Below are 25,145 nucleotides of genomic sequence, written 5' to 3'. Positions count from 1 at the left end.
ATCCAAGCAGTGGTGGCCGAGTGGTTAAGGCGATTGACTAGAAATCAATTGGGCTCTGCCCGCACAGGTTCGAATCCTGTTCACTGCGACTGAATTTCTTTCTTTTTTCGTTTTTTTTTCAGACGGCTTGAATGTGTGTGAATGTGTGTGGGTGTGTGAGTGTGTACGTGCATGGGCGTGGTGTGTATGTAGTCAAAATAAGGACTACTAAGGCTGTGTTTACATGAGAAATTTCAACCCGGGTCGAGTTCAGCCCGGGTTGAAAGTCTGTACGATTGACAAAAGAGGCGAGCGTTTACATGAAGACAGTTGACCCGGGTCAAATACTGATATGCCGCCAAAAGTCCACTTCTACAGTCCTGCACGGTCACATGAATCCGTTCGCGCGAAATTTGCATCTGCAGTGCTGTTCAAACCTGGCGCGAGATACGCACAGAAGTACATTTGTACGATTTTCTTGACCCGGGTTGGTTTCAACCCTCCCCTTGGAGGGGGGGGGGGGAGGGTTGAAATCAACCCAGGGCGAAATTTCAACCCGGGTCAAGCGCAATGCGTCATGTAAACGCGCCATTCATTTTATGCACATGGCGGGTTGAAATCTGACCCGGGTAGAACTCAACCCGGGTTGAAACGCCTCATGTAAACACAGCCTAACTACAACTACTCTTGTTACATGTATTCTCAGTACACTGGTAGGGCTTTTAGAATGGTTATATTATCTCGAGGAAAGAGACTGGAATATCACAAAGGTCTAGCCTGGGAGAACAAGTGGTCCAGACTAGGAGAATAGCACAAAGAGATCGATCAAGACAAGAACTGCCAGACTAGAACAAAGGCGACTGGGAGAGTAGAACAAGAACGACCCTGCGCAAGCGCAGCCTTCAGAGTATCTAAAACTACGGAGGGAAAAAGGGGTGCATGCAGTAAGTGAGACATGGTGAGCGGGAAAAAAGGGGTCAGCAGGACAAAGGCCAGCGGGGAGTGCATGAATATGTGTAGGGGAGTGTGTGCGTATGGGAGTGTGTACGGGGCGCGTACAACATCACCCCCCTCTCCGGGTGAGAAAAACTCGTGTCCCCACGAGAAGAAAAATATAAGTAATAAAATTAATGCGGAATGGGTGTATACGTGTAACGCATGCACGAAACCGCACATACACAACTCACACACTCATGTACAACTCACACGCAACGCATACATTCGCTCCGCTACGTTAAAACAAACACACGTGCTCTCTCTCTCTCTTGTGCTCACACACTCTGTATTTGATTGAAATTTATTTTGTATCGCAGACTAAACGGGCAATGGTGCCCAATATTATGATGGCGATAAAGTAACGGCCGAGAGCCAAGGATACAACAAGCAAGCCTCCACGAAAGAGAGAAAAACACAGACAACACAGACTGCAAATACTCAAAAAGAAAAAAGAAAGGGAAAAAAAGAGAAAAAAAGAAGAAGAAGAAGAAAGCACAGTTGAGTCACGACTCCAAGTCCAAGCCTAGATGCTGGCTAGCCATAAAAATACTTAATTAAACCTTTAAAAGTCTCTTGAATGATCTGTGGCAGGCGAGGGACTTGAACTCTTGGGGCAGGGCGTTCCACAATCTAACCGCGGAAACGAGCGGCCGACAGCCACCAGAGACTCACCTGGTGGCAGGGACAACGTACGCATTTGGATTGTTGATCCGAGTGACGCCTTCAGTCTGGCGACGTAGGCGCGTATCACACTGTCTATCCGTCCGTTGCGCTAGAGATGTCATCGGTGTTAATGGAAGTTGTTGGTGGCTGGGGTTGAGGTGAGGAAAATTGGGGACTGTACTGCTGATACGCCGGAGCCTGCCATTGTTGCTGCCACTGCTGTAGCGGCTGCTGTGGTGGCGGTGGCTGTTGCTGCTGTGGTATAACTGGTTGGGGCTGGATTACTGGCGGCTTGCACAATGGGTATGCTGGCTGAAGCTGCTGGAGGTGATGCACCGACTCCACTTCCACCACGGCATTAAGTATTCTGGCTTGGAGTAGACTCCGTCGGAGAGGAGGAAGATCCTTGAAGTGAGACACAAGGCTCAGGCAGAAGAGCCTGTCTGGATCTTCCTCCCTCTCCTCCGTCTTGATCGCTTCGGCGATGTTGTCAATCGCCTTCTGGATGTTTGCCCGTGGGGGTTTCCTGATTGGATTCCCCACGGCCGTTCAGTCTTAATCCTTTTCGGAGTTGGCGCGTCCTTGCAAGTCACATCGAGTATCGCACAATCGTCATCGTCCTTCTCAATATCAACGGGAGTGTCTTCGTCCGCTTCCAAGGCACTTCCCTCATCCGACATTGTGCCACAAAAGTTTGTCGATGTCTCGCGGTGCCGGATAAATGTTTGCAGCCATCTAAGTTGCTCCAGGTCGGACGACAAGGGTGGTACGGCATCCCTCCCCTGGCCCAACTTGGTCGTCATTGACTTGAGGTATCTTGAAAACCGTGTTCGGATGTTGCCACACCGCTTCTTGGCCCCTTCGGCGCTTACTCCGAAGTGAGCTGCAATTTCCTTCCATGCGTTGTTCTTCTTCTCTCAGTCGGTAGAAATCTCAGGGTTGTGGGTTCGAGCCCCACGTCGGGCACCAATGTAGTCAAATAAGGACTACTACCTACAACTACTCTTGTTACATGTATTCTCAGTACACTCATAGGGCTTTTAGAATGGTTATATTATCTCGAGGAAAGAGACTGGAATATCACAAAGGACTAGCCTGGGAGAACAAGAGGTCCAGACTAGGAGAATAGCACAAAGAGATCGATCAAGACAAGAACTGCCAGACTAGAACAAAGGCGACTGGGAGAGTAGAACAAGAACGACCCTGCGCAAGCGCAGCCTTCAGAGTATCTAAAACTACGGAGGGAAAAAGGGGTGCATGCAGTAAGTGAGACATGGTGAGCGGGAAAAAAGGGGTTAGCAGGGCAAAGGCCAGCGGGGAGTGCATGAATATGTGTAGGGGAGTGTGTGCGTATGGGAGTGTGTACGGGGCGCGTATAACATGTATGTGTGTGTGTGTGTGCATGTGTGTGCACTCGTGTCTGTCTGTATGTCCATGCAGGATGCTGGCATTGATGACATCGCTGTTGCAGCAGATCAGTGAGAAGATTGACCGGACGCGATCGGTGGCTGGCGGTGTCATTGCTAAACTCTTACACTCCGACAGGTCAGTACATATAAGTGGTGAAACGAATATTCGAATATTCGAACATTCGTTCGGTTTGTCATATTCGAATATTCTTTAAGTCACATTCGAGTATTCGTTACGTCACTTCGAATGCAGTGCATGTATATACAAGCACGCCGAACACAGTACAGTGCAGTGCGTACAGCCTGCCTGTGACTTTGTACTCCATGTTTTCTCATGCATGTGCATACTGGACTGCCAATGTTGCACGTGACATGTATGAACTCCGAAGTAGCCTTATGTGGCAGTGAATTTAATGTGGCACTACCGTTTGTCATACCTAATAATAATGACAATATCCATCAAATGACTGAGAGGAGGGCATGTGATGGCATCTCTGTTACCAAAAGAAATTAAGGAATATTCGTACGTTCGTTCGATAGGCCAAAGAATTTCGGTTACTAGGTTTTGACATTCGTTTCGCCACTAGACTACATATGCATGTAACGTTCTTAGTACCCCCTCCCCTCTCCCCCCTCTCCCCCCCCCCCCCCCCCCCCCCCCATTCACCACGCCGTGCATGCAGCTGAGCCCAAGAATGAAAATGAACCCAAGATTGAGCCCGAGAGTGAGCCCAAGAATGAACCCAAGAATAAACCCAAGAGCGAGCCCAAGAGTGAGCCCAAGAATGCAGAAACAAAAGGCTTTTGAAATGTGCTTATACACTCGAAATGCAAATGCAGCCTTGTACTCATTGGCTTGAGGGAAAGATGCAAACGGGAAAAGTCTGAAGAAAAAATTGACTGTCACCAACAGGACACGAACCAGAGGTTCTCGCTTCTGGCCAGCGATGCTCTAGCCACTGAGCTATGGTGTAGTCGTCATCCCAGCAGAGACCGTTCAACATTTTCTTCAGCCCTGTACCGTTCCCATTTCGAGTATACAAGTATGTGGATTATTCGTTGGTCTGTTGAATTGTTGTTCAAGAGAATTGTTCGTGGGTGGAAATCACAGTTCGCTCCATCACTAAAAAGGAATGTCGCAATCTGCAGAAAAAGGATGCCCATTAATTTCCCACATTTCCTTGATACGCGTTGCAAATTTTGCTGACCCCAGACCATGGTATGTCGGCCAATGCATATAGTAGTAGTACCGTAAAGTACCGCCAGAGCGCCCCACCATCTCGTCCTTTCCTGGTCGTATTGTGGAGATGGTGTCCTGCCTGTAGGTCATACGACACGAACTTTGTACACATTCTGCAGTCGATCCGTACTCAATTTACCTTCAAGCAGACACGAGCTCCACACGAAAAATGACCTTAGCATACTAAGGTTCTCACGCCGTACAAACTTCGTTGCACTCTGCCATACAAATTTTCCTTTCCCTTGGCCGTAAAATCAAGGTGGGGCGCTCTCGCGAGACGTGGCGCTCTGGCGGTACTTTACGGTACATGTAGTCCGTTGCCATGGTTACTGTACTGTATGGTAGCTCGGCTAAAAAAATACAGGAATTTTACTGTATGTCTAGAACACGAGAGAGATTGGAAGCTGTGTCGCAACTCTGAGTTTCACGTATTACTACGCTGATCAGGCAACTGATGGCTCCGAAACGGGCAGCCTGAACATAAGGGGGAGCAAGGTGGGAAATTCTGAGGGGAATTCTAGCGCACTAGTCAGGTGCAGGCGTGGAGTGGCTAAGTCTTTAGACTTGAGGCTATGCAGCAGCAGTTCCGGCATGAATGATAATTATAGAATAGAAAAAAAAGAAAGAAACAATTTCACGGTTCGCGTGAGACTCGGGTGGAAGCCGAGTTTTCCGCATCCGTAGGAACGCCACCACCCTTCAAGGATCAAGGCTATAGAGCTGGGGGCTTAAATGCCGAATCCATACATGTTCACACCATTACAGAAACATACACCCACACTCTTTCCCTTTTCTCACATGCACATACACCCACACACACGCACACACACACACACATTCTAGATATCTCACACACACACACACACACACACACACACACACACACACACACACACACACACACACACACACACACACACACACACACACACACACACACACACACACACACACACACACACACACACACACACACACACACACACACACACACACACACACACACACACACACACACACACACACACACACACACACACACACACACACACACACACACACACACACACACACACACACACACACACACACACACACACACACACACACACACACACACACACACACACACACACACACACACACACACACACACACACACACACACACACACACACACACACACACACACACACACACACACACACACACACACACACACACACACACACACACACACACACACACACACACACACACACACACACACACACACACACACACACACACACACACACACACACACACACACACACACACACACACACACACACACACACACACACACACACACACACACACTCTAAATCTCTCTCTCACACACATACATACACACACATTCATTCTCTAAATCTCACACATACACACACACAGACAGTCAGACACACACACACACACACGCACACGCACACACACGCACACGCGCCCACACGTGCACACACACACCCATCGAATCATGTCTTGAATGCCCCTTCCGTTAATCAAGTGTACTCCTTGATGTTGCTCCCGGTCACATGTGCCCTGTGCACAATGCTCGATGTTACAGTCCATTCAGAAAAAAATGAACTTCTAGCTTTTGGCCATAAATGGGTCAAACGTTGAGTTTTTTTAGAATTTTTTTCTGCAATCCCATGTGGAATCCTCTTCCAATTATGTTTCTGAAGTTTTTTTGTCCAAAAAGCAAGCCATAGCAAGAATAGGATTTCGGCCAGGTTTTGCCCCAAAAGCACTGAATTGGGAAAAACCATCAAAATCCAGGCCGTTTGACCCCGCCTGCAAGAGTGCATTCTGCGGTTCGAATCCCAGTTCAGGCACCCTTTTTGGACCCTTTTTCAAATTTCAAAGTTCGCAGCACTGCACTGTGTACGATGAAATCACGAAAAATCGCCAAATACGGGAGCTCGCCAGAGCCAGGACCCATTTTTTTATGAATGGACTGTAGACAGTTTCCTTCCAAGGGGCAATCATTTTTGACACGGCAGTTACAGGTTCTCACATCCTTGGTCTTATTCTGTTAGTTGCTGCGGAGGATACTATTGTTGTGTTGTTCGATGATGGTGGCAACATTTGGCATGCGACTGTAACTGAACTTTAGCATGTTCCGGTTAAATATTTTGTAGAGTTTGCATCCTTTGTGGAAGTGCTTGCTGACGAGTTGCAGGAATCGCTGACCAATGTCCGTAGACACATTCTTACTGAACGGTGGGTTAAACCAGGTAATATTCCGGTGTCGACTCCTTTGTTTCTTCTTTTTCCCACTCTTCCATTCCTCCAAGAACTGGACGGTCTCATTGTACCCGCTGTCTCTGACCGCACTGTTGTACAGTTGAGATGCATCCTGCAATGTCTCTTGATCCGTTGATATGTCCGTTAGTCGTCGGCTGATGGAAGAGGGCGAGTTCTGGATGATGATTGGTGGGTGGTTGGATTGGCGATGGACGTATAGTGGCCGGTCGTTGGGCTTCCGGTATGGACGATATTTGTCGGTGTGTAGGTCCAGTGTAGTGTCTAGGAAGTCGACTGATTTCAGGTTTGCCTGGGTGGTGATTTTTAGTCCTTGGCTGTTGAAGATTTTGGTTATGTCCTTCCTGATCCTGTCTACCTCCGGTCCCGAGACATTCCTGAACACTGCCAACCCATCGTCACGGTAGAGTCCAATGTCACTGCCATTGTACACCTCAGATGGTTTGGCAAGGGCCAGCGTACCGACCAACTCACAGACTTCAGCACCGTCATAGCATCCCATTGTCACATCAAATACTCCGCTTCCCTTCTTCCATTCTTTCCCGAGGCCGAATAGCAGAGATTTCCTTGCGTGGATGATTGTTTCCTGGTCCTCCGAGGACACCGACGTGAAGCCTCTGGCAAACTGCAACGACGTCAATAACAGCTCCTCTGAGATCGACAGGTAAAACTCCACGACATCAAAACCTACAAGAACGCAGTTTTGCTTTTCCTCCAGCCCCTCAAACCAGTCGATCACGGCGGATGTGCTCTTCCAGGCATTTGTTGGTAGCTGGCACCGGACATCCTGGACTATCCTTTCCAGTATCGCCTTAGATATCTGTCCAACCTCGCTCTTCGCCGGATTGATGAGGCGGCATGGGGAGGTTGTTAAAGTTGTCCTCGTGGTCTTTTAATGTCACGTACATGTCCCTTCTTTGCCACATAATACATTCTCTTGTCCAATCCTCGCGCGTCGGCTACTGTAAGACATGTATATATAACGAGGAAGTAAATCTAACGTTTTAACGGATGATATTTGTTCGTTATGATAAGATCTGTTGAGGCCGTACTGCTTCATATATGTTGTGTGTGGATATGGCAGAATACTGCAAGATCGTTAACATAATTATCTTCTCGTTAACCTACGAATTTTGGACAATCGTTAAATTTGCGACTCGTTATAATAACATGTCTTACAGTATACTCATGGCCTCCACGTATATGTCATCGTATGTCTCTTCCAGTGCTTGCTTGTAGTTCTTGAAGTCGACAAATTTTCGGCCCATTCAAATTTTCGGCCTGTACTGCTGCTGACTGGGTCACTGCCACACTGAACTTTGCGAAATGAAAATTTCGGCCGCAACTAATTTTCGGCCAAACATGGCCGGGCCGAAATAGCCGAAAATGAATACGCGCTGAATATTTTGTTGACGTATCTCTCTTAGAGTTACTAGTACCGTAGTGTCTGGCGCTGGAGGACTGCGGGTTCGGGGTGGTAGCCTAGGCTGCTCTTACTTCAAAACGGTATTTTTCATGTAGAAATCTCCCGAACAATTGCTGACCAGCGCTTTTGTTGTGTGTTTGCTGTGTGTGTTGTTACAGTCCGGTGATACCGTGCATTCCCGAGAGAGAAGCTCTGACCGCCGTATTGACAGAGTAAGTCATTGTTCTCACTCAGGGGCGGTGGAATATCGGTCTGGTTGGTCAGGCCATGACCGTTGACTGTTGACTGTTGGACCACCAGTTAACCCATGTTTACTGCCGAGGAGGTCATGTGCCCCCTCCTCTCTCCCCCCATCATGACTTAGGGTATGAAGGACTATGGTATGACTGGACCAATCAAAAACTGATTCTGCCGGTCCTTTCCCTGGCTCTCTATTTGTGGGTCGTCGCAAAAAATGTGTCGTCCCTGAAATTCGAAACGAACATCATTCATTTCGTACTCGCTCCCCCTCCCTCTGAAATGAACACAGCTTACTATGCTGGACGACGAAAATCGCACGACTTGCGATTTTGGCTTGCACCCCCCCCCCCCCCTCCCCCCAATGAATGATGTTCTATTCGTTTCAGGGACGACAAAAAAAAAGTTTGCAACGACCCCTTACCTTGCCCTGTCTCTCCTTTTTGGGTTGGTGATGATGGCCGTGGGCGCATTCGTCTCGGGTTCTTGTCCTTGTGAAAGTGTCCAAGCAGTGGTGGCCGAGTGGTTAAGGCGATAGACTAGAAATCAATTGGGCTCTGCCCGCACAGGTTCGAATCCTGTTCACTGCGGTTGATGATCTTTTTTTTTGGCTTGGAAGAAACTACTAAATAATACTAATAAATTTCACAAATTTTCGGTGTACTTTTATTTTCGGTACTTTCGGTGCGTCTGTTTCTTACCTAAAATTTCAATACACCGAACAAACTCTAGCACACCTAATCCAATAGGGAACTGCTTCTCTGTACCTAAAATTTCTGTTCACCTATTGACCTAACCTGACCTGTTGCCCTCAAACCGAAAATATTGAGCACCGAAAATTCCTGAAATTAGAGCATCTGATCATGAAGAAGGGTAGTTTTCAGAGTACCGGCACATAACCCCCACCAAGAGTGTGCAACTCCCTCTCTCAGTGCTGCTCCGGCAGAATTTCAAGTTGATGGCATTTTTTTATGATGCACAACTTATTAGTAGGGGTGAAACGGTTACCCTTTAAGGTAACAAACGGGTATCTGGCTTAACGGGCGGGTTATCGGGTACTCTTTATCCGCCATACTTTTTCCAAGAACGTTGCATTTGCTTGGGATCGTAAGCGCAACATGTCTTTTGCAGGCATTCTGATAGGAGAGAGATTTTCGGGCAACAATTGCTACAGTAGCCTTCCGGATTTCACGCCAGGAGGATATGCGAAGTCATACAATTACAAGTACACTACACCGCGACAAGCACAGTGTGCACAATCACTGCGCTACATGCTAACAGTCGAAATTGTCGTAGCTACAATGGATACCGTGATAAGTAGCAGGATTGAACGAGGAAAAACACACTCAAAACTGTGCACTGAACTGTACAGCTGTACAAGCAAGCTTCTAATACTGTACCCTACAATCCTACACGACTAACGGGTACTCGTTTGCTAACGGATCAGCAGCTAAACAGACGGGTACCGGGGTTACCCGGATCACCCCTTTCACCCCTACTTATTAGCACGAAATCTCGGTAGCGACCTCGGCGATATTGTTTACAATGAAGTTGGTTGCTCCCCACACTAGAGCTCGCACCTTTCCCGCCAAGCATAAAGCAGGGAGTGATGCTTTCTGGCAGGTTTGCCGAGTGGAAGGTTCGATGGACGTCTCATGTGCTCTGGATGGCAGTCGTGAGTGAGTCAAGTGTCAAGTCAAGTCGGCAGAATAGCGCGAGCTCCAGTGTAGGGAGCGGGAGTGAGTCAAGTGTCAAGTCAAGTCGGCAGAATAGCGCGAGCTCCAGTGTGGGGAGCGGGAGCAACCAATTTCCTTCGCAACTTATCAGACGTATCGTTGACTAGTGGTGGAAAGATCCTCATTTTTTGATCATGACTTGTGTAAGGTAACTCCTGTGATGCGTCGGCATGCAGTGTGTACAAACGTCAGAAATCACTCGTGCGAGGAGCACTGCATCATCACAAATGACATCAACTTGAAAATCTACCAGGACAGCACTCCATGCGTCAGTTCCACACTCTTGGGGGTTATGTACTCTTGGTATAGCAAGTTGAAACTCAACCTGGGTCGAGCTCAACCTGGGTCGCGCTCAACCTGGTTCGGGCTCAATCTGGGTCGGGCTCTATCTGGGTCGCGCTCAAACCTGGGTCGGGCTCAAACTGAGTCGGGCTCAACCTGGTTAGGGCGCAAGCTGGGCCGAGCTCAAACCTGGGCCGAGCTCAAACCTGGGTCGGGCTCAAGCTGAGTCGGACTCAACCTGGCTTGAAAACTCTCTTGTGAACATAGTCATGCAAGTCTCCTCTCGTTTATGGCTGAGCTAGTTGCTTAACAGGGATATCTGAGCAGTGGTGGCCGAGTGGTTAAGGCGATTGACTAGAAATCAATTGGGCTCTGCCCGCACAGGTTCGAATCCTGTTCACTGCGGTTGAACTATCTTTTTTTCTGATCGTGTTAACACAGTTTTTTTTAATTCTTTGGAGAACAATGAATTGAGAATTTAGGCACCTAAGATGGCAGAGGTCGTATCTGTTCACAGGGGAGACAGATGAATCCCGGGACATCCCACCCTGGGGCCTAATAAATACAACTCCGAGGGAGAGGGCAACTTTGTCTATGGTTGATGTTTATTTACCGTATTTCCTCGATTAATGGACCATGCTCAAATAGTAGACCCTCCTAGAGGCCTCACGGAAAAATAGTAGACCATGCCCGAATAAGAGACCCGGTCTCTTATTTGAGTTCATCGCTTTGCGCATGCGCACTAAGAAAGCACGTGGTGGATCAAAAAAGGACGCAATTTTAGGTTGCGCAACTACAATTTTTGTAGTGGCTAGTGCTTTCTTTCATTATTTGAGCACGGTCCACTATATTTTTTAACACGTCATAATATAGAACTTTTTTATTATGACGTGTTAAAAATCCACCATTTCCAGCGATGTGCCGATGAAAATATAGTGGACCCTGCTCAAATAATGGACCATGCCCAAATAAGAGACCAGGGGTCCAACCCTCTTCAAAAAACAAAAGACCGGGTCTATTTAAAATCGAGGAAATACGGTATTTACTGTCTGCACTTCATGGCACATAGTGAAAATAGCCAATACAAGGAAGTGAGGGTGAAACTAACCATGGACTGAGGGCAAAAAGGCAAATAAATAAAATAAACAAATAAATATGTGCTCTGGATGGCAGTCGTGAGTCAGTCAAGTGTCAAGTAAAGTCGGCGGAATAGCGCGAGCTCCAGTGTGGGGAGCAAACCCTTTCTTACAAATAAATAAATAAAACAAATCAAATAAAAATGAAATGAAAGAGGTGCGTTACTTACGAAGAGCCTTGTTGAAAGCGGAAAGTGTCTCAGCACGTCGAATACTATAGGAAAGGGAGAGCCAAAATCGATATGCCATGATAAACACAGGTGAGTCACAGTAGAAACAACGATAAAGGAGGAGCAGGCAATGATACTTGATTTTGAGTTGGTCTATCTCGCTGGAACCAGTCATACTTTTCCAAGTGTTGGGGAATTCGTTTGAGATAAATTCTATGAGCAAGGGTACATAAGTGGGCTTGGCGGCAATTCTGATGTTCGCCACACGGACCAATCCATCAGATCCGGGGAACACTTCCATCACCTTGGCTAGCGGCCAACGCCCACTTGGAGTAGACCTGTCCATGCAGAGGACAATGTCACCGGGCTTGATGTTGCGGCTGCGTCGAGACCATCGCTGAAGCACATTCAGCCAAGGCACTATTTCTCGAAGCCATCGCCGCCATACCTCGCGTAGGAGCTGTTGGAGGAGCCGCCAACGACGCTGTGGGTGCAACTCAGCGACTTCTTCGAGTGGCAGAGTCAGCTCGCACTGTCCAGCTAGGAAGTGCATCGGTGTTAGCGGTGCGGCGTCATCCACGTTAGTCCAGACAGCGGTCAACGGACGCGAGTTGAGTAGGCCTTCCGCACTCACCATGGCAGCTACAAGTTCCTCATCAGTGAGATTGGCGTGGGACAGAGTTGCCATCATTGCGCGCTTTGCTGCCTTGACCACACACTCAAATACGCCGCGAAAGTGCGGAGCGAGAGGTGGATTGAAGTGCCAGTGAACTCCTTGGCTGGCCATACTTGCGGCCGCTTCATTAGAACCTAGCGCTTGAACCGCTTCTCTTAGCTCGCGCTCTGCACCGACAAAGTTCGTCCCGTTGTCTGACACGACCTCAGCTGGCACGCCTCTGCGCTTGCAGAAACGGGTGAATGCTAGCAGAAACGAGTGAATGCTAGCAGAAACGACTCGGCGTCCAGGCCATACGCCATCTCGAAATGACAGGCTCGAGATTGCAAACAAGAGAAGACACAGAGGTACCTCTTGAGCTGGGTCTTGCCACGTCCTTGTTTTGTCCGGAACGGACCAGCATAGTCAACTCCCACTCTTGAAAATGCCCGGTACGGTGGAGCTGTTCGGAATAGCGGGAGCGGTGCTATCTGCTGCGAAGCCACAGTGGCCCACTTCTTCTTGCAGAGCACGCAGTGTGCACGGTGAAATCGTGTGACAACCTTGCCACGGATGATCCAAAACCGCAGCAAATCAGGTTTGCCAAGAGGTGGTTTGGGCCAACACTGTGATCACACTTGCGATCTTCGGCGTCGACTATCAGCTGAGTAATCCGATGGTGCTGGGGCAAGATTATCGGATGCCGGGTATGCTCAGGCAAGTGGCTGGCAGTCTTCAGACGACCTCCAATGCGTAGCACACACGGGTAGTCCTTGTCGAGCACTGGATTCAGCCGTAGCAGTTGGTCATTTGCTGCAAGGGACTTCCCTGACGTCAGCTGCCGATACGAAGCGGGATAGCTCTCTGCTTGTGCGATCGCATACCAGTGACATTTGGCACTCTGGAGCTCATCAGACTTCAGCTCCACAGAGTCGACTGCTGTACTTGCTGCTTCCGGATCCCCTCTCGTGTTAGCATGACGTCGACGACACCGGTTGATGAAACAGTAGCACCAGGCCGTCACTCTTACTACTACTAGTCATTTCCATGACGAGTAGTTGTCGGGGTATTTAGAACAAAGAGGAAGAAATGTTTCATGCGCATGCGTATATATCTGGTGAGGGAGCTGACGTCATGCAGCGAGGTCGCTACAGTACTCCCCCACCAGAGAACAAGCGGAGCGCAGAGAACGAAAGAGAAAAATATGATACAATATGTACAAGCGAGAGCGCTGTGTGTATGAAATTTGTTAACAAAGTGGCACAAAGGCCGAAACAAAAATCAGAAAAGCAGGAAGCGGACAGAGAGATGCATGACAGAGGCAGAAAGAAAGAAAAGAGGAAACGTACGCATGACAGAGGAGTATTATCGTGTCAGAGGCGGAAAGAAAGCAAAGGAGGAACGTATGCTTGACAGAGGAGTATTATCATGTCAGAGGCGGCTGCATGTTGCAGGCTTTGCTGGGTACCAGCAGGCGCGTTGCACTGAGGCGAGGCGTGCCGAGTGAGGCGGGGACGGGTGGAGGCGTGCGCAGCTCCAAGTCCTGTGCCGGGCGTGTGCCTGCGTGCGTGCACAGTTGAGGTGGTACGGATGGTGGAGGTGGCCAATGTCCAGCTTGAGGCCAGGACGAATACGGACGATGACGACTGGACGATGTGCGGTGGCAGGATAGCGGGGTATCCAGGTGGGCCGGGAGGGTGGCAGGGGCCACAGCAGCTCCGAGGCGGATCCAGTGGTGGTTTGGCTCAAGTATTACGTCGACAGCCGGTGATTGACGGGCAGCCAGAATATGGTGCACGCAGTAACGGACTGCGGCGAAAACCAGTGATGGCTGGCAGGCTGACGGGCGGAAACAGCATGACGAAGGATGGCGGCGGCAGGAGGGCGTAGTCCGCAGCAGCTCCAGGTGTGCCGAGGGCGAGTGGGCGGCGAGACGCACCACGAATCCCTAAATCCGATAAGGTCAAATCTACAAATACTCCGCGTGCGCAGCGTCAGGGTCACCAATTTAGGCACCCAAGATGGCAGAGGTCGTATCTGTTCACAGGGGAGACAGATGAATCCCGGGACATACCACCCTGGGGCCTAATAAATACAACTCCGAGGGAGAGGGCAACTTTGTCTATGGTTGATGTTTATTTAGAACAAAGAGGAAGAAATGTTTCATGCGCATGCGTATATATCTGGTGAGGGAGCTGACGTCATGTAGCGAGGTCGCTGCATGACTATGTGGAAGGTAATACCGCATACCGGTGTAATGAGAGTTCACATAACAGTAGCAATTCATCATGTATTGTGTTTCAAGTCTGTGTTCGAAACTTCATAACAGTTTCTCCAACTGCAAGAATCGTGGAATATTGTAGGGGAGTCGGCTACAGCTTGACTGGCGGATGAAGACTGAAGAGCTGCAGAGTGACGGCTTTGTGCTCTTCCTGGGCAGTCGAAAAGGAAGTGTGTTGCATCCTCGATGATGCCAGGGCAGAAGACACAGTGAGGCGAGTCTGCAGCTCCAATGCGGTGGAGGTAGCCATTCAGAAGACTACAGTGGCCGGTCATCAGCTGGTTCAGCTTGCAGGACACTTTCCGTGTCCGAAGGTCGCCGACCTTCTTGGTGTCACGCAGTGGTGGCGGGTACCGTGTTGCCTTGCGGACTGCAGTCTTGCCGGGTTGCACTGGAAGACGGACGTGACCCTAGCGGGCCTGGGTACCAGCACAGTTTATTTGCAGGGTTACCAACTTTTCAAAATGAAACGAATATGCAAATACCGTAAAGTACCGTTGATCCCCCCCCCCCCCCCCCCACGCCATGTCGCTTCCCAGTTACCTTAACGTTGTGTGTTAATATGTGTCGTGTACTTGCCTGTCATCACCCACACGTGTGTGTGCAGGACGCTGTGCTCGGAGCTGAACTGGGCGTCTGCAAGCGACGCCTTCCCTCACACGGTACAGCTGCTATCAGTGGCGCCGTATCGTCAGTCTGTACTGACTGGTCTCATTGTTAGCGTGGGAGGCATGACAGAGTCGCTGGTAAGAGCTTGATGATTCTTGGTAAAAGATGAAACCGGTCAGTCACGGATAAATGAAATGATGACTTTTTGTGTGTGCTTGTGTCGGGAGATCTACCCATCCAAATATATAATATATGAGCCAGAGCTCGCGAAAAGGGTCGCAAACACAAAAGCACGCCTGCCACGCTAGTGGCAACAGATGTAACGGAGAATCATTCTGGACAGTATTTTGTCATGGTTTGCCATCTAGCACCAAAGAGCCATGTAAGTATCAGGTAAGAAACATCTCTAGACCAACACTTCACACAATTTGTGGTGTTTACGACATTATTAGTGAGGACTGGCTAGTCCCGGCCAGAATATCAATGTGCCGCAAAAGGCAAATCCAGCAATGCATGATACACATGCAGTCACTGAGTGGTGGCAGTGGTGGCAGTGGTGGCAGTGGTGGCAGTGGAGGCAGTGGTGGCAGTGGTGGCAGTGGAGGCAGTGGTGGCAGTGGTGGCAGTGGAGGCAGTGGTGGCAGTGGAGGCAGTGGTGGCAGTGGTGGCAGTGGTGGCAGTGGTGGCAGTGGTGGCAGTGGTGGCAGTGGTGGCAGTGGTGGTACACAGTCAGAAAATTACATGTAGTATAAAGAGAAAAGGGGAGATGAAATTTCAGAGAGCAAATCTGATTAATTGAGAGAGAAAATCTAAGTTCACAGTGGTGGTGGTGCTGGGCAAACTTCATCCTGCCACTGATCAGCTACATATGGGCGGGTTTCCTTGTACAGGTAGGTTTGGCGCTCTCGGGACATGCCATCCAGGGGTAGAACATTCGGAAAGCCAGCAGCTTGCACTTGTTCAGCTATGGTCTTGAGGATGGCAACAGGAGTAGAGTTACCATCCACCAACTTCTTTACATTGACGATGCCAGACGTTTCACACGAGAACAGGAAATGATGCTGCTTGCTTACTTGCGGGATTGGTCGGAATGAGCCCTCAAAGAATGTGTCCCACTCGTACAATACTAGGCCAGATCCTGGAATGGTTTGAGCAGCGTTACAAATGCTGCTGGTGACAACATCACACAGCTGACCCAGGGGCGGATCCAGAGATCTATACAGGGGGGTTCCGGTCGAACCAAAATTGAACAGCCAAAATATTATGGAATCAGATTGTTTTGAAGTAGTTGTGCGGTTGACACTTGTAATTACGACAATCCGATTGTGTTAGTGGCAATCGCATGCTTTTAAAATACACTACGGACATATATTTTTCCATCATCGACCACACCACAACTGTGCTTTCCAGCCGGCCTCGACACGTTGCCACAGCACACCACCATCGCTGGAGACTGAGTCGGAGCGCAGTTGTGGTGTGGTAGACGATGGAAAACCTGTATACAGGGCCAAAATAATGCTGCTGCTTACCCTACATTGTATAATATTATTTAGTACGGACACATAATCACATACATGTATGCAATCGACTGGCACACAGGTTCAGTGAGGGCATGAAGACCCTTTCAACTTCTTGTAAAGATCGAATATGCAAGCCATGGGTACGTGTACAAACTACGAACAGTATCGATCTACCGCACGCGCATGCAGTGCACTGTCGACGTCTGTACTACTTGAGTCTTGACTCAGTGACTGCACTGGCTGTGATCGGATGGACGCCCTTTGGCTTTTGTGCGCACATGATTATTTTTCGATTTTCTCACCAGCACACTTTGCAAAATTTAGGGGGTTCGGATTGTGTGAACGTTTACCATCACAGCCAATTGTGTCTGTTTCATCTAGCAGGTAGTTAATCTGTCGTGGTTGGGCCTCACAACATACACCAAAGAGCTGCACTTTCCGAGGGGTTTTGAAGTAGAGAGGACCTTCCTGCCGTGCTATATTGGTTAGGAACACGTTTGCGCAAAATCAAACATATAATGAACCTTCCTTTTGATTGCCACTCCAGAATCTAGCTCAGCTTTGGCATCCAGTGTGGCCTGCTTGTAGTGCTCTCTGTCCCTCTGCGCAGTGTTCACATGGTCTGCCAAATCCTTGGAAGCCTGAAGCTTCTCAATCTCACCGAAAGCCGTTGTCACTTTTCGGCGTAGAGCTTCACAGGTTGAACACACATCGGTTCTCGGTGTCATTAACTTTATGCTAGGCAGACACTGGTGCCAAATTGCACGCATGCTGGACTCCGAGATGGTCTTATACCCTCCGGATTCACACATTGCCAGATACTTGGCGTGAACGGCTTTGTACGTCAAATGTGCAGGGAGAAACACTGGCGGTGTATCAGCACGACCACGTAACGGCGCTGGATGTGGTATACCGAAGTCCTGAGCGAACGCTGATATAAATTCCACACATTGTTTTACATCGGCGAAATGGAGGGCATTGTGAGGATGGCGATGAGTATTGCCATGTGTCCTGGGCTCAATACCATGCTCCTCAAAGTGCTTGTGCAAGTTGTCCATGCGCTTTGTGTCGATGTTGAATACATGACGGAACGCGGTGCCGCACACCGGCAGACCTTGAAACGAGTACAGAAATGTTTGTCTTTTCCTCTTCCCAGGCTGGTCAGTGTGGCAGTGTGCTGCGCAGAGGACGACAAAAGCCCAAGAATGAAAATATCGCTCTCAGGCTTCTCAAGCTCTTGCATCGAAAGAATGGACGCTTGAATATCAGCAGCGCTAAATTTCTCCAAACAATTCTGTTTGCAACAATCTTTTACAGCAGCTGCAGCAGCGGCTTGAGGCTGAGCATCTCCTTGCTGCTCCTCTTCAACAACAGCTTCTTCAGCATCCAGGTTCAGGTCCAGAAAATCAGCAGCTAAAGCTGTCGAGTTGTCAGCTATGTCCAGGAAGTGCTCCAAATTCTCGCCATCATCCTCTTCCTCATCAGCATCGCAAAGTTCTTCGTTGCCACCTGGCGAATCGTGATCATAGCCGCTGCTGCCGACATCAGCAGCAGCGCCAGTAAATTCATCATCGTCGCCAGCAAGTACAGCAGCTAGTGTCTCATCCACCGTGAACCAACGACGACTGGCCATGTTGAAGACAAGGCTTGAAGCGCATCGAAGGAGAATCAAACTCAAACTTTCAAAGCGCGATGAAAAAGCGCTGATCGAGTGCATGCACCCATCCGTGAAAATGCATGGGCCGATTTTTGATCTGTGAAAAGTACATGACAGCTGAGTGTGATGGCTATGGCGGAAGCTAAACGAAATCACACGGAATCGCCAGCTTACTAGTGTAAGCCCGCTTGAAATCTGCGTAAGTTGATCGAAATCGTGAAAATTTGAAGTGCAACTTCAAACGCGTTTTTCTCAGTTCAGTGTGCAGTGAGCTAAGCACCCTTTTCGCGCGCGCGCGCGCGCGCTGGCTCATATATTGAGAGAGTTGTAGACTTCACGTCTCCATCAGGGGCGTTGGAACCGGTACGACAGGTGCTGCCAAAGCCGCACCAATAATTGTATCCTGTGATTTTTAAGCAAGGAACTATGGGCTATTTGGCCCAATTTGCCCAAAAAATTCAGACCCCCCTCCCCCCCCCCCCCCCCCGCCCTTTCATGGTCGTACTAATGTTGAACACCGTTCGACGCCCCTGTCAATGCTGTTCTCAAAGGGCTGTGTGTGCTGCATCTCCCGGGTATTTCTTGCACTCCTGAAAAATCATTCCTCTTTCTCGCAGGCAAACATCATAATTATTCCAGTTGGTGTTTGTTCGTACTGAAATGAACATCCCAGTGATAGAGATAGGATCCAGCGGATAAGGCTCTGCCATGGCCGACTAGCTTGGTGGTGCCCGGTCTGTTTTAGCACGTAATCTGTCTCTTCTTGCCCTGCCCCGTCACTTTCGCAAGAACCCCATAATGATAATATATGTGCGCGTGTGCATGCATCCGCTCATGCGTGTGTGCGTGCGTGTGTGTGTGTGTGTGTGTGTATGTGTGTGTCCATTTTGTTTCCTCTGTTTGTGTGTAGGTCAAGCATGCCAGTGGTGCCCTGGTGGAGTTTTTGGAGAAATTTACTGCCAGGTGCGGTGTGAATATCGTCCTCTTTTTTTTGGTTGGCCAAGCTGGCCGAGGTTGCTTTGCTGCTGCAGCTGCTGCTGCTGCTGCTGCTGCTTTTGCTCCGTCCTGTCTGAGCGCTTGCAGTGTTGGCCAATGTTGTTACGTTTTCCAGTTTCATTCCTGTCCGTGTGCTCTTTGTTCTAACAGATTCGCTTGCGTCGTTTTTTGTGTATGTGTGTGTGTGTGTGTGCATGCGTGCGTGCGTGTGTGCATGCGTGTGTGTGCGTGCGTGCATGCATGTTTGTAAGTGTGAGCTCATGCATGCGTGCTGTCTGTGGCTGTGTGATTGTACATAATTATGTGTGTATGTGTATGCGCTCATGTGTATTCATGGCTACAGTGACGAGAACTTGGCTGTGATCTGCAGTGATATTCTGTCTATTTTCAAGAAATACCAGAAAGTGGATCGGTAAGGCTGGCCTGCTGCATATCCATGTGTTTGAAAAGGATGAATGAAGAGAATAAAAACCAACAGCTTGTGCTCGTTGGGCCCAGCTAGTGTTGTGAATCATTTCTGTAGTGAACATGTAGAATTGTAGATATTCCCTTTCTGCCTGTGTTCCTGTGTGCACAATCAGTCATGGTTTTCGTCGTTGGCCTGGTGTGTATATATATATATATATCTGTAAAAAAAAAACTATTCACTGGCCAGAAGAAAAGCCACTTCAATCAGCTGTGTGGTGGATACCTGGCTAACATTTGTGGCAATCAACTCATCAGCCTTGCAAGCTGTTGAATTGTGTAATCCCAGCACAAGTTGCTATGTCTAACATAGCTTGTTCGCTATCATCGCTTCAACGATGGGCAGGAGTATGAGTATGAGTGTGTATCTGTGCATTGCGTTTGCGTGTGTGCAGTGTTACGGTCCCGCTGTTGAAAGCCCTCGATGTCCTGTTGTCCAGCGGCTGCTTTGAGCAGCTCACCAGTCGTAAGGAGTAAGTATTCCTGATTGCCATTCTCTTCTTGCCTTTTCTTTACTCTTACTCTTGCTCTTGCCTGACTGTCTACCCTTTCCTTACTCTCGTGGATCCTTGACAGTGGTGGCGTTCCTACAGATGCGGAAAGCTTGGTCTTTAGCCGAGTCTGACGCGTGAACCGTGGATTTCTTTTTTATTTATTTCCCTTCCTCTCTAGCCTTTCCTTACTCTTGCCTTGCCCCCACCCTACACACAGGCATGTTTAAATTAACACTAGGTTTGAGTTCAGTGTTACGCAAGCCCAGCGTACAGTGTAGAGTTTTGTTTTGTTTGTACATGTACAGGCAAGGTTCAATGGCAAGCACTGTACATGTATCAGTACTCTTTGTCAGTCTGGTGCTACCTTGTGCACGCTATGACTGTTCAAAACCTGGTTTAGTTGTTGTTGTTTATTTTACTTCACCTGCCTTCTCACCTGCCCATAGGACAGGTTCTCACAGAATGATGAAGGGTTTAGTTGGTGGACTCTAACGCATAACTTGTGACCCACCATTTCACCATTTCACCATTTTCCTTGTTTCCGCTGTGCATGTTTTTTGTGGCTCTTGCATTTGATTGTGCTTTTGCCGTTTGCTTCGACTCCAGTGCCAAGTTTCCCACTGATCTCCTAGCCCTGTGCAAGGCGGAGACAGCGCGCAGTGGAGATGCGAAGAAGCTCATAGACTCCGTTCCAGTGTGAGTGACGAATGACTGTGATTCGTTTGTGGAGGATACTACAGGCATGCTCAATGTGATCTGCGCATTCTGCTTGGATTTGCGCATTCTGTTTTGGAGACTTTGAAATTCTCCGTGAAGTCCAAATTTGAAATTGCATTCTGCTTTGATTTGAACAATCTGCTTTGAGTCCGGTTTTGTCGTATGATAAGATGAAAATCAGAATTGTATCATATCGTATAATATCGTGTACTAAAGAGTTTACTAAAGACCCACTTGGCGAAACAGCTGTATATATGCATCAGCCTACACCTAAATGTATAAACAACAACTCACAATTAAATTCATGTTTTATGCTTGTGTGTGTGTGTGTGTGTGTGTGTGTGTGTGTGTGTGTGTGTGTGTGTGTGTGTGTGTGCCGGTGTGTGTGTGTGTGTATGCGCGCGTGCGTACATGCCCGCGCGCGCGCGCGCGTGTGTGTGTGTGTGTGTGTGTGTGTGTGTGTGTGTGTGCGTGTGTGCATGCATGCGTGCGTGTGCGTGCGTGTGCATGCGTGCGTGTGCACGTGCGTGTGCACGTGCGTGTGTCTGTGTATATACGCTCGTGTGCAGGTTTTGCGGGCTGCTGCCATTTCCCGGCTTGCGGCTACCCTGCTTACGGCAGTTGACAATACTACTTGGCCACAAGTACCCCAGGGTGAGTACTATTACTACACTACACTGCACTGCAGTGTAGTGCAGTGCAGTGCAGTGCAGTGTAGTGCAGTGTAGTGCACTGCACTACACTGCACTACACTGCACTACACTACACTACACTACACTACAGTCGTGTCACTGTCTGCTTCCTAGGTGTGATAGCGAAAGTACTGTAAAGGCCGAGTCATACTTCATTTCGCGTACGGGAAAACGCGTCGCATCACGAAAAAGTTGATCTCAGCTCAACTATTTCGCGTGCGGACTCTTTTTATTTTTACAGTAAAAGAAAGAAAAGCAAGAACCGGATAGTAATACGGTAAAGTCCGCTACAAACGCCCACCCCAGCGGGTCCATACTATATTCGTCTTTTTCAGGCTAATAAAGTTGTAGAAAACTGGCATGAAGGTCGAATGCGCACGGGAACGACTGTAATGCCTACAAACTGCCCATGTCTCATCAGGAGGCTCTGCAAAAGCGATTGTCATTATCTTGCATCAAAGAAAAACCTCTGTCGAGATTTCCTTCCAATCTATAAATGAGTCATCTTCGTATCAGTTCATTCTCCATGTGGTAAAGCCGTCAAATCTATCTGGTTTTCAAATCATGAAATTTCTGCAGTGCCACGATAAATGCAGCCGGATTCACTGAAATTATAGAATTGTTCTGACGAAGCATCACTCAACGACCTGACCTGTTGCAGTATTGCAGTGGCACGGAGAACAGGGAGGATGTCACAGAAGCTACAGCTACAAAGTCGCTGCTAACTTGTTGAAAACACTGAAGTGCGCTACAAAACCCTTGCCTGGCACGATTTGGAAATGATGGCTTAACCCTTTATGGACGGATTACTAGCACAGTATGCACCAGAATTACAAAATGTCAGTACAATTTTCAACTTTTCCATGTCATAACTTTGGTGTCCTTCACTTGATTTTCACAATCAAGGGCTCATTGGAAAGCTCTTGGCGAGAGCTACGTCAGGGTACCAATCTCCATTATCCGGCCGCCACAAATCAGGCGCGGTAACACAGCAAAGTCGTCTCCAAGCCTGATATGCAAGCAAATTCGTCCCATCAACGCCATTCCACTCTCCTTCATCGCAGAACGCTCAAATCTGTTTGAGACGATTCAAACTTCAGCCGGCTACGTCATTATCATGTGCTCAGTCGCTCAAAGAGCACACGAAAAGGGATTTTCCCCCAAAATGGCGAAATGATCGATCAAAAATTTGAATTTGCCGAGGTAAGAATACGGCGTGCGATATCTCTGGCGTCCGACATTGTAACTCTTCGGCGATTGTTGCATTGGACAGCTTGGAGTTCCCGCTACCACGTAGACCCTTCGATTGTGGAATTTGCTCAAGAAACGATGGAGTTACGAAGTTACGAAGTTTCGATCTTATTAGATCGAAACTCGTACAGTCCGTCCACAAAGGGTTAAAACACCGTCAGAAGTGTATTTAGTTCCTGCAATGTTATGTTCATCGCTACCTTGTTATTCGGAAGACACTCCCGTTGGATTTGCGAAATAAAAGAGCCAACATCATCATCACTACGAGCTACCTCGTAGCTAGTGCCCAAAGAGATTTTGAAACCAGCAAAGTGGACATAGTCTACCGTGGCAAAGCGCTCTTCGCGCTACGGTATGTGAGATGCTCTTTCGTACGATAGCGGTGACAGTGCATGGGGCCAGTGCATAGAGGCCAGCAGATCTGCAAAAATGGGGTGGGCATGATTTGTAGCGGATTGTACGGTAGTGCAACAGGAAAGGGGGAGGTCTCCATCCTTCTTGACCCCTATATGGGCTACACAAATACATCCAGGCAGTGGTGGCCGAGTGGTTAAGGCGATTGACTCGAAATCAATTGGGCTCTGCCCGCACAGGTTCGAATCCTGTTCACTGCGGTTGAAGTTCTCTTTTTGTCCTTTTTGTCCTTTTTCCCATTTTGACCGATTTTGCATACACTCTTCCCATAGTTGAGGTGCTTGTTGTAAAACAAGCAAGCAGTGGTGGCCGAGTGGTTAAGGCGATTGACTAGAAATCAATTGGGCTCTGCCCGCACAGGTTCGAATCCTGTTCACTGCGATTGAATTTCTCTTTTTGTCCTTTTTCCCATTTTGACCGGTTTTGCATACACTCTTCCCATATTCCGTTGAGGTGCTTGTTGTAAAACAAGCAAGCAGTGGTGGCCGAGTGGTTAAGGCGATTGACTCGAAATCAATTGGGCTCTGCCCGCACAGGTTCGAATCCTGTTCACTGCGATTGAATTTCTCTTTTTGTCCTTTTTCCCATTTTGACCGGTTTTGCATACACTCTTCCGATACAGTCTACTCGCGATAAGTCACGCACAGTGTCCTGGAACAGAAAATGCGCGACTTACCGCGAGTGCGCGACTTACATTATGCACCACGTCATGCATATGTACGGCCGTCATTTTTTCTTCTGCATATGGACATGTGTGCTGAACACGCGTACAAGCACTGAGCTGCATGCGCACGGTACACTGTACTACTACTAGTCTACACTGTACACTACTCACTAGTACACTGTACACTGTAGTCTACAGTACACTGTAGACTACACTGTACACTGTAGTCTACACTGTACACTGTAGTCTACAGTACACTGTAGTCTACAGTGTACTGTAGTCTACACTGTACACTGTAGTCTACAGTACACTGTAGTCTACACTGTACACTGTAGTCTACACTGTACACTGTAGTCTACAGTACACTGTAGTCTACACTGTACACTGTAGTCTACACTGTACACTGTAGTCTACAGTACACTGTAGTCTACACTGTACACTGTACACTGTACACGAGACGTAGAGATCTACCACAGCGTGAAGCCATGATCGAGAAAGACAAGACGACGTTCCGTTAGTTTTGGTAGAGATTTTGACAAGACGCACTTCTGTTTCCGTCGTGCAACATTTCGTTTCCCTTTGCTTGACGATGCCTTCTCATAAGAAAACGAAAGAACAGCGAACAGTGGCTGATCGACTGCGTTTGGTTCGTCTCTATCGTGAGAGTGGAAAAACGTCCGCTCGAAAATTTGCGAAGTTTAACAATGTTCCGGAGGCGACGTTCCGCGGCTGGCTGAGGGATGCTGAAGCTGGCAAACTCGCCGATGCTAATCCGTCTGGTCCACAGGGAGTCCGCAACAGAAGTTCCCAGTTCGGGAAAATTGAGGAGCGGCTAGTGAAATATATTTTGCTTCGAAGGGAGAAGTTTGTGACTGACAAACTTGGATTGTCGTGGGTGATCCTGAGGGAGAAGGCTCTCGACTTCGCTAAGCAAGAGCTTGGCGACGATGCCGACTCCTTCACCGCTAGTCCTGGATGGTGCCTCAATGTGCTTCGGCGGAATGGCCTTACCGGCGTCAATCTTCATGGAGAAGGAATGGAGATGGACGAAGACGTTGCATCTGCTGCCATGTCTTCGTTTCGGGAAGGCATAAAGAAAACTATGAGCGAGCGGAACATCCCTCTAGAACGGGTCTTCAACGCTGATCAAAC

General features: G+C 48.5%; 1 protein-coding gene and 6 non-coding genes across 7 annotated transcripts in view; all 7 read left to right on the top strand.

The window, feature by feature from the left end:
- Window positions 1–25,145, top strand: part of LOC135824438 (tubulin-specific chaperone D-like) — an 83,266-nt gene that overhangs the window by 46,803 nt on the left and 11,318 nt on the right. The window contains exons 30-37 of the mRNA XM_065337177.1: window positions 3,079–3,183; window positions 8,176–8,229; window positions 15,122–15,260; window positions 19,211–19,263; window positions 19,640–19,708; window positions 20,157–20,234; window positions 20,862–20,951; window positions 21,542–21,626. Of these exons, the coding sequence (XP_065193249.1) occupies window positions 3,079–3,183; window positions 8,176–8,229; window positions 15,122–15,260; window positions 19,211–19,263; window positions 19,640–19,708; window positions 20,157–20,234; window positions 20,862–20,951; window positions 21,542–21,626 (673 nt within the window). The remainder of the gene's footprint in view (window positions 1–3,078; window positions 3,184–8,175; window positions 8,230–15,121; window positions 15,261–19,210; window positions 19,264–19,639; window positions 19,709–20,156; window positions 20,235–20,861; window positions 20,952–21,541; window positions 21,627–25,145) is intronic.
- On the top strand, window positions 7–88 carry Trnas-aga (transfer RNA serine (anticodon AGA)). The gene has a single exon. It is a non-coding gene; the product is annotated as a tRNA-Ser (tRNA).
- Window positions 8,763–8,844, top strand: Trnas-aga (transfer RNA serine (anticodon AGA)). Its single transcript has one exon. It is a non-coding gene; the product is annotated as a tRNA-Ser (tRNA).
- Trnas-aga (transfer RNA serine (anticodon AGA)) lies at window positions 10,596–10,677 on the top strand. The gene has a single exon. It is a non-coding gene; the product is annotated as a tRNA-Ser (tRNA).
- On the top strand, window positions 23,448–23,529 carry Trnas-cga (transfer RNA serine (anticodon CGA)). The gene has a single exon. It is a non-coding gene; the product is annotated as a tRNA-Ser (tRNA).
- Window positions 23,629–23,710, top strand: Trnas-aga (transfer RNA serine (anticodon AGA)). The gene has a single exon. It is a non-coding gene; the product is annotated as a tRNA-Ser (tRNA).
- Trnas-cga (transfer RNA serine (anticodon CGA)) lies at window positions 23,805–23,886 on the top strand. Its single transcript has one exon. It is a non-coding gene; the product is annotated as a tRNA-Ser (tRNA).

This window comes from Sycon ciliatum, chromosome 9, assembly GCF_964019385.1.
Source record: "Sycon ciliatum chromosome 9, ocSycCili1.1, whole genome shotgun sequence".
Lineage (NCBI taxonomy): Eukaryota > Metazoa > Porifera > Calcarea > Leucosolenida > Sycettidae > Sycon > Sycon ciliatum.
The sequence above is the reverse complement of the archived record's forward strand: the minus strand, read 5'-3'. Positions and strand labels throughout refer to the sequence as shown.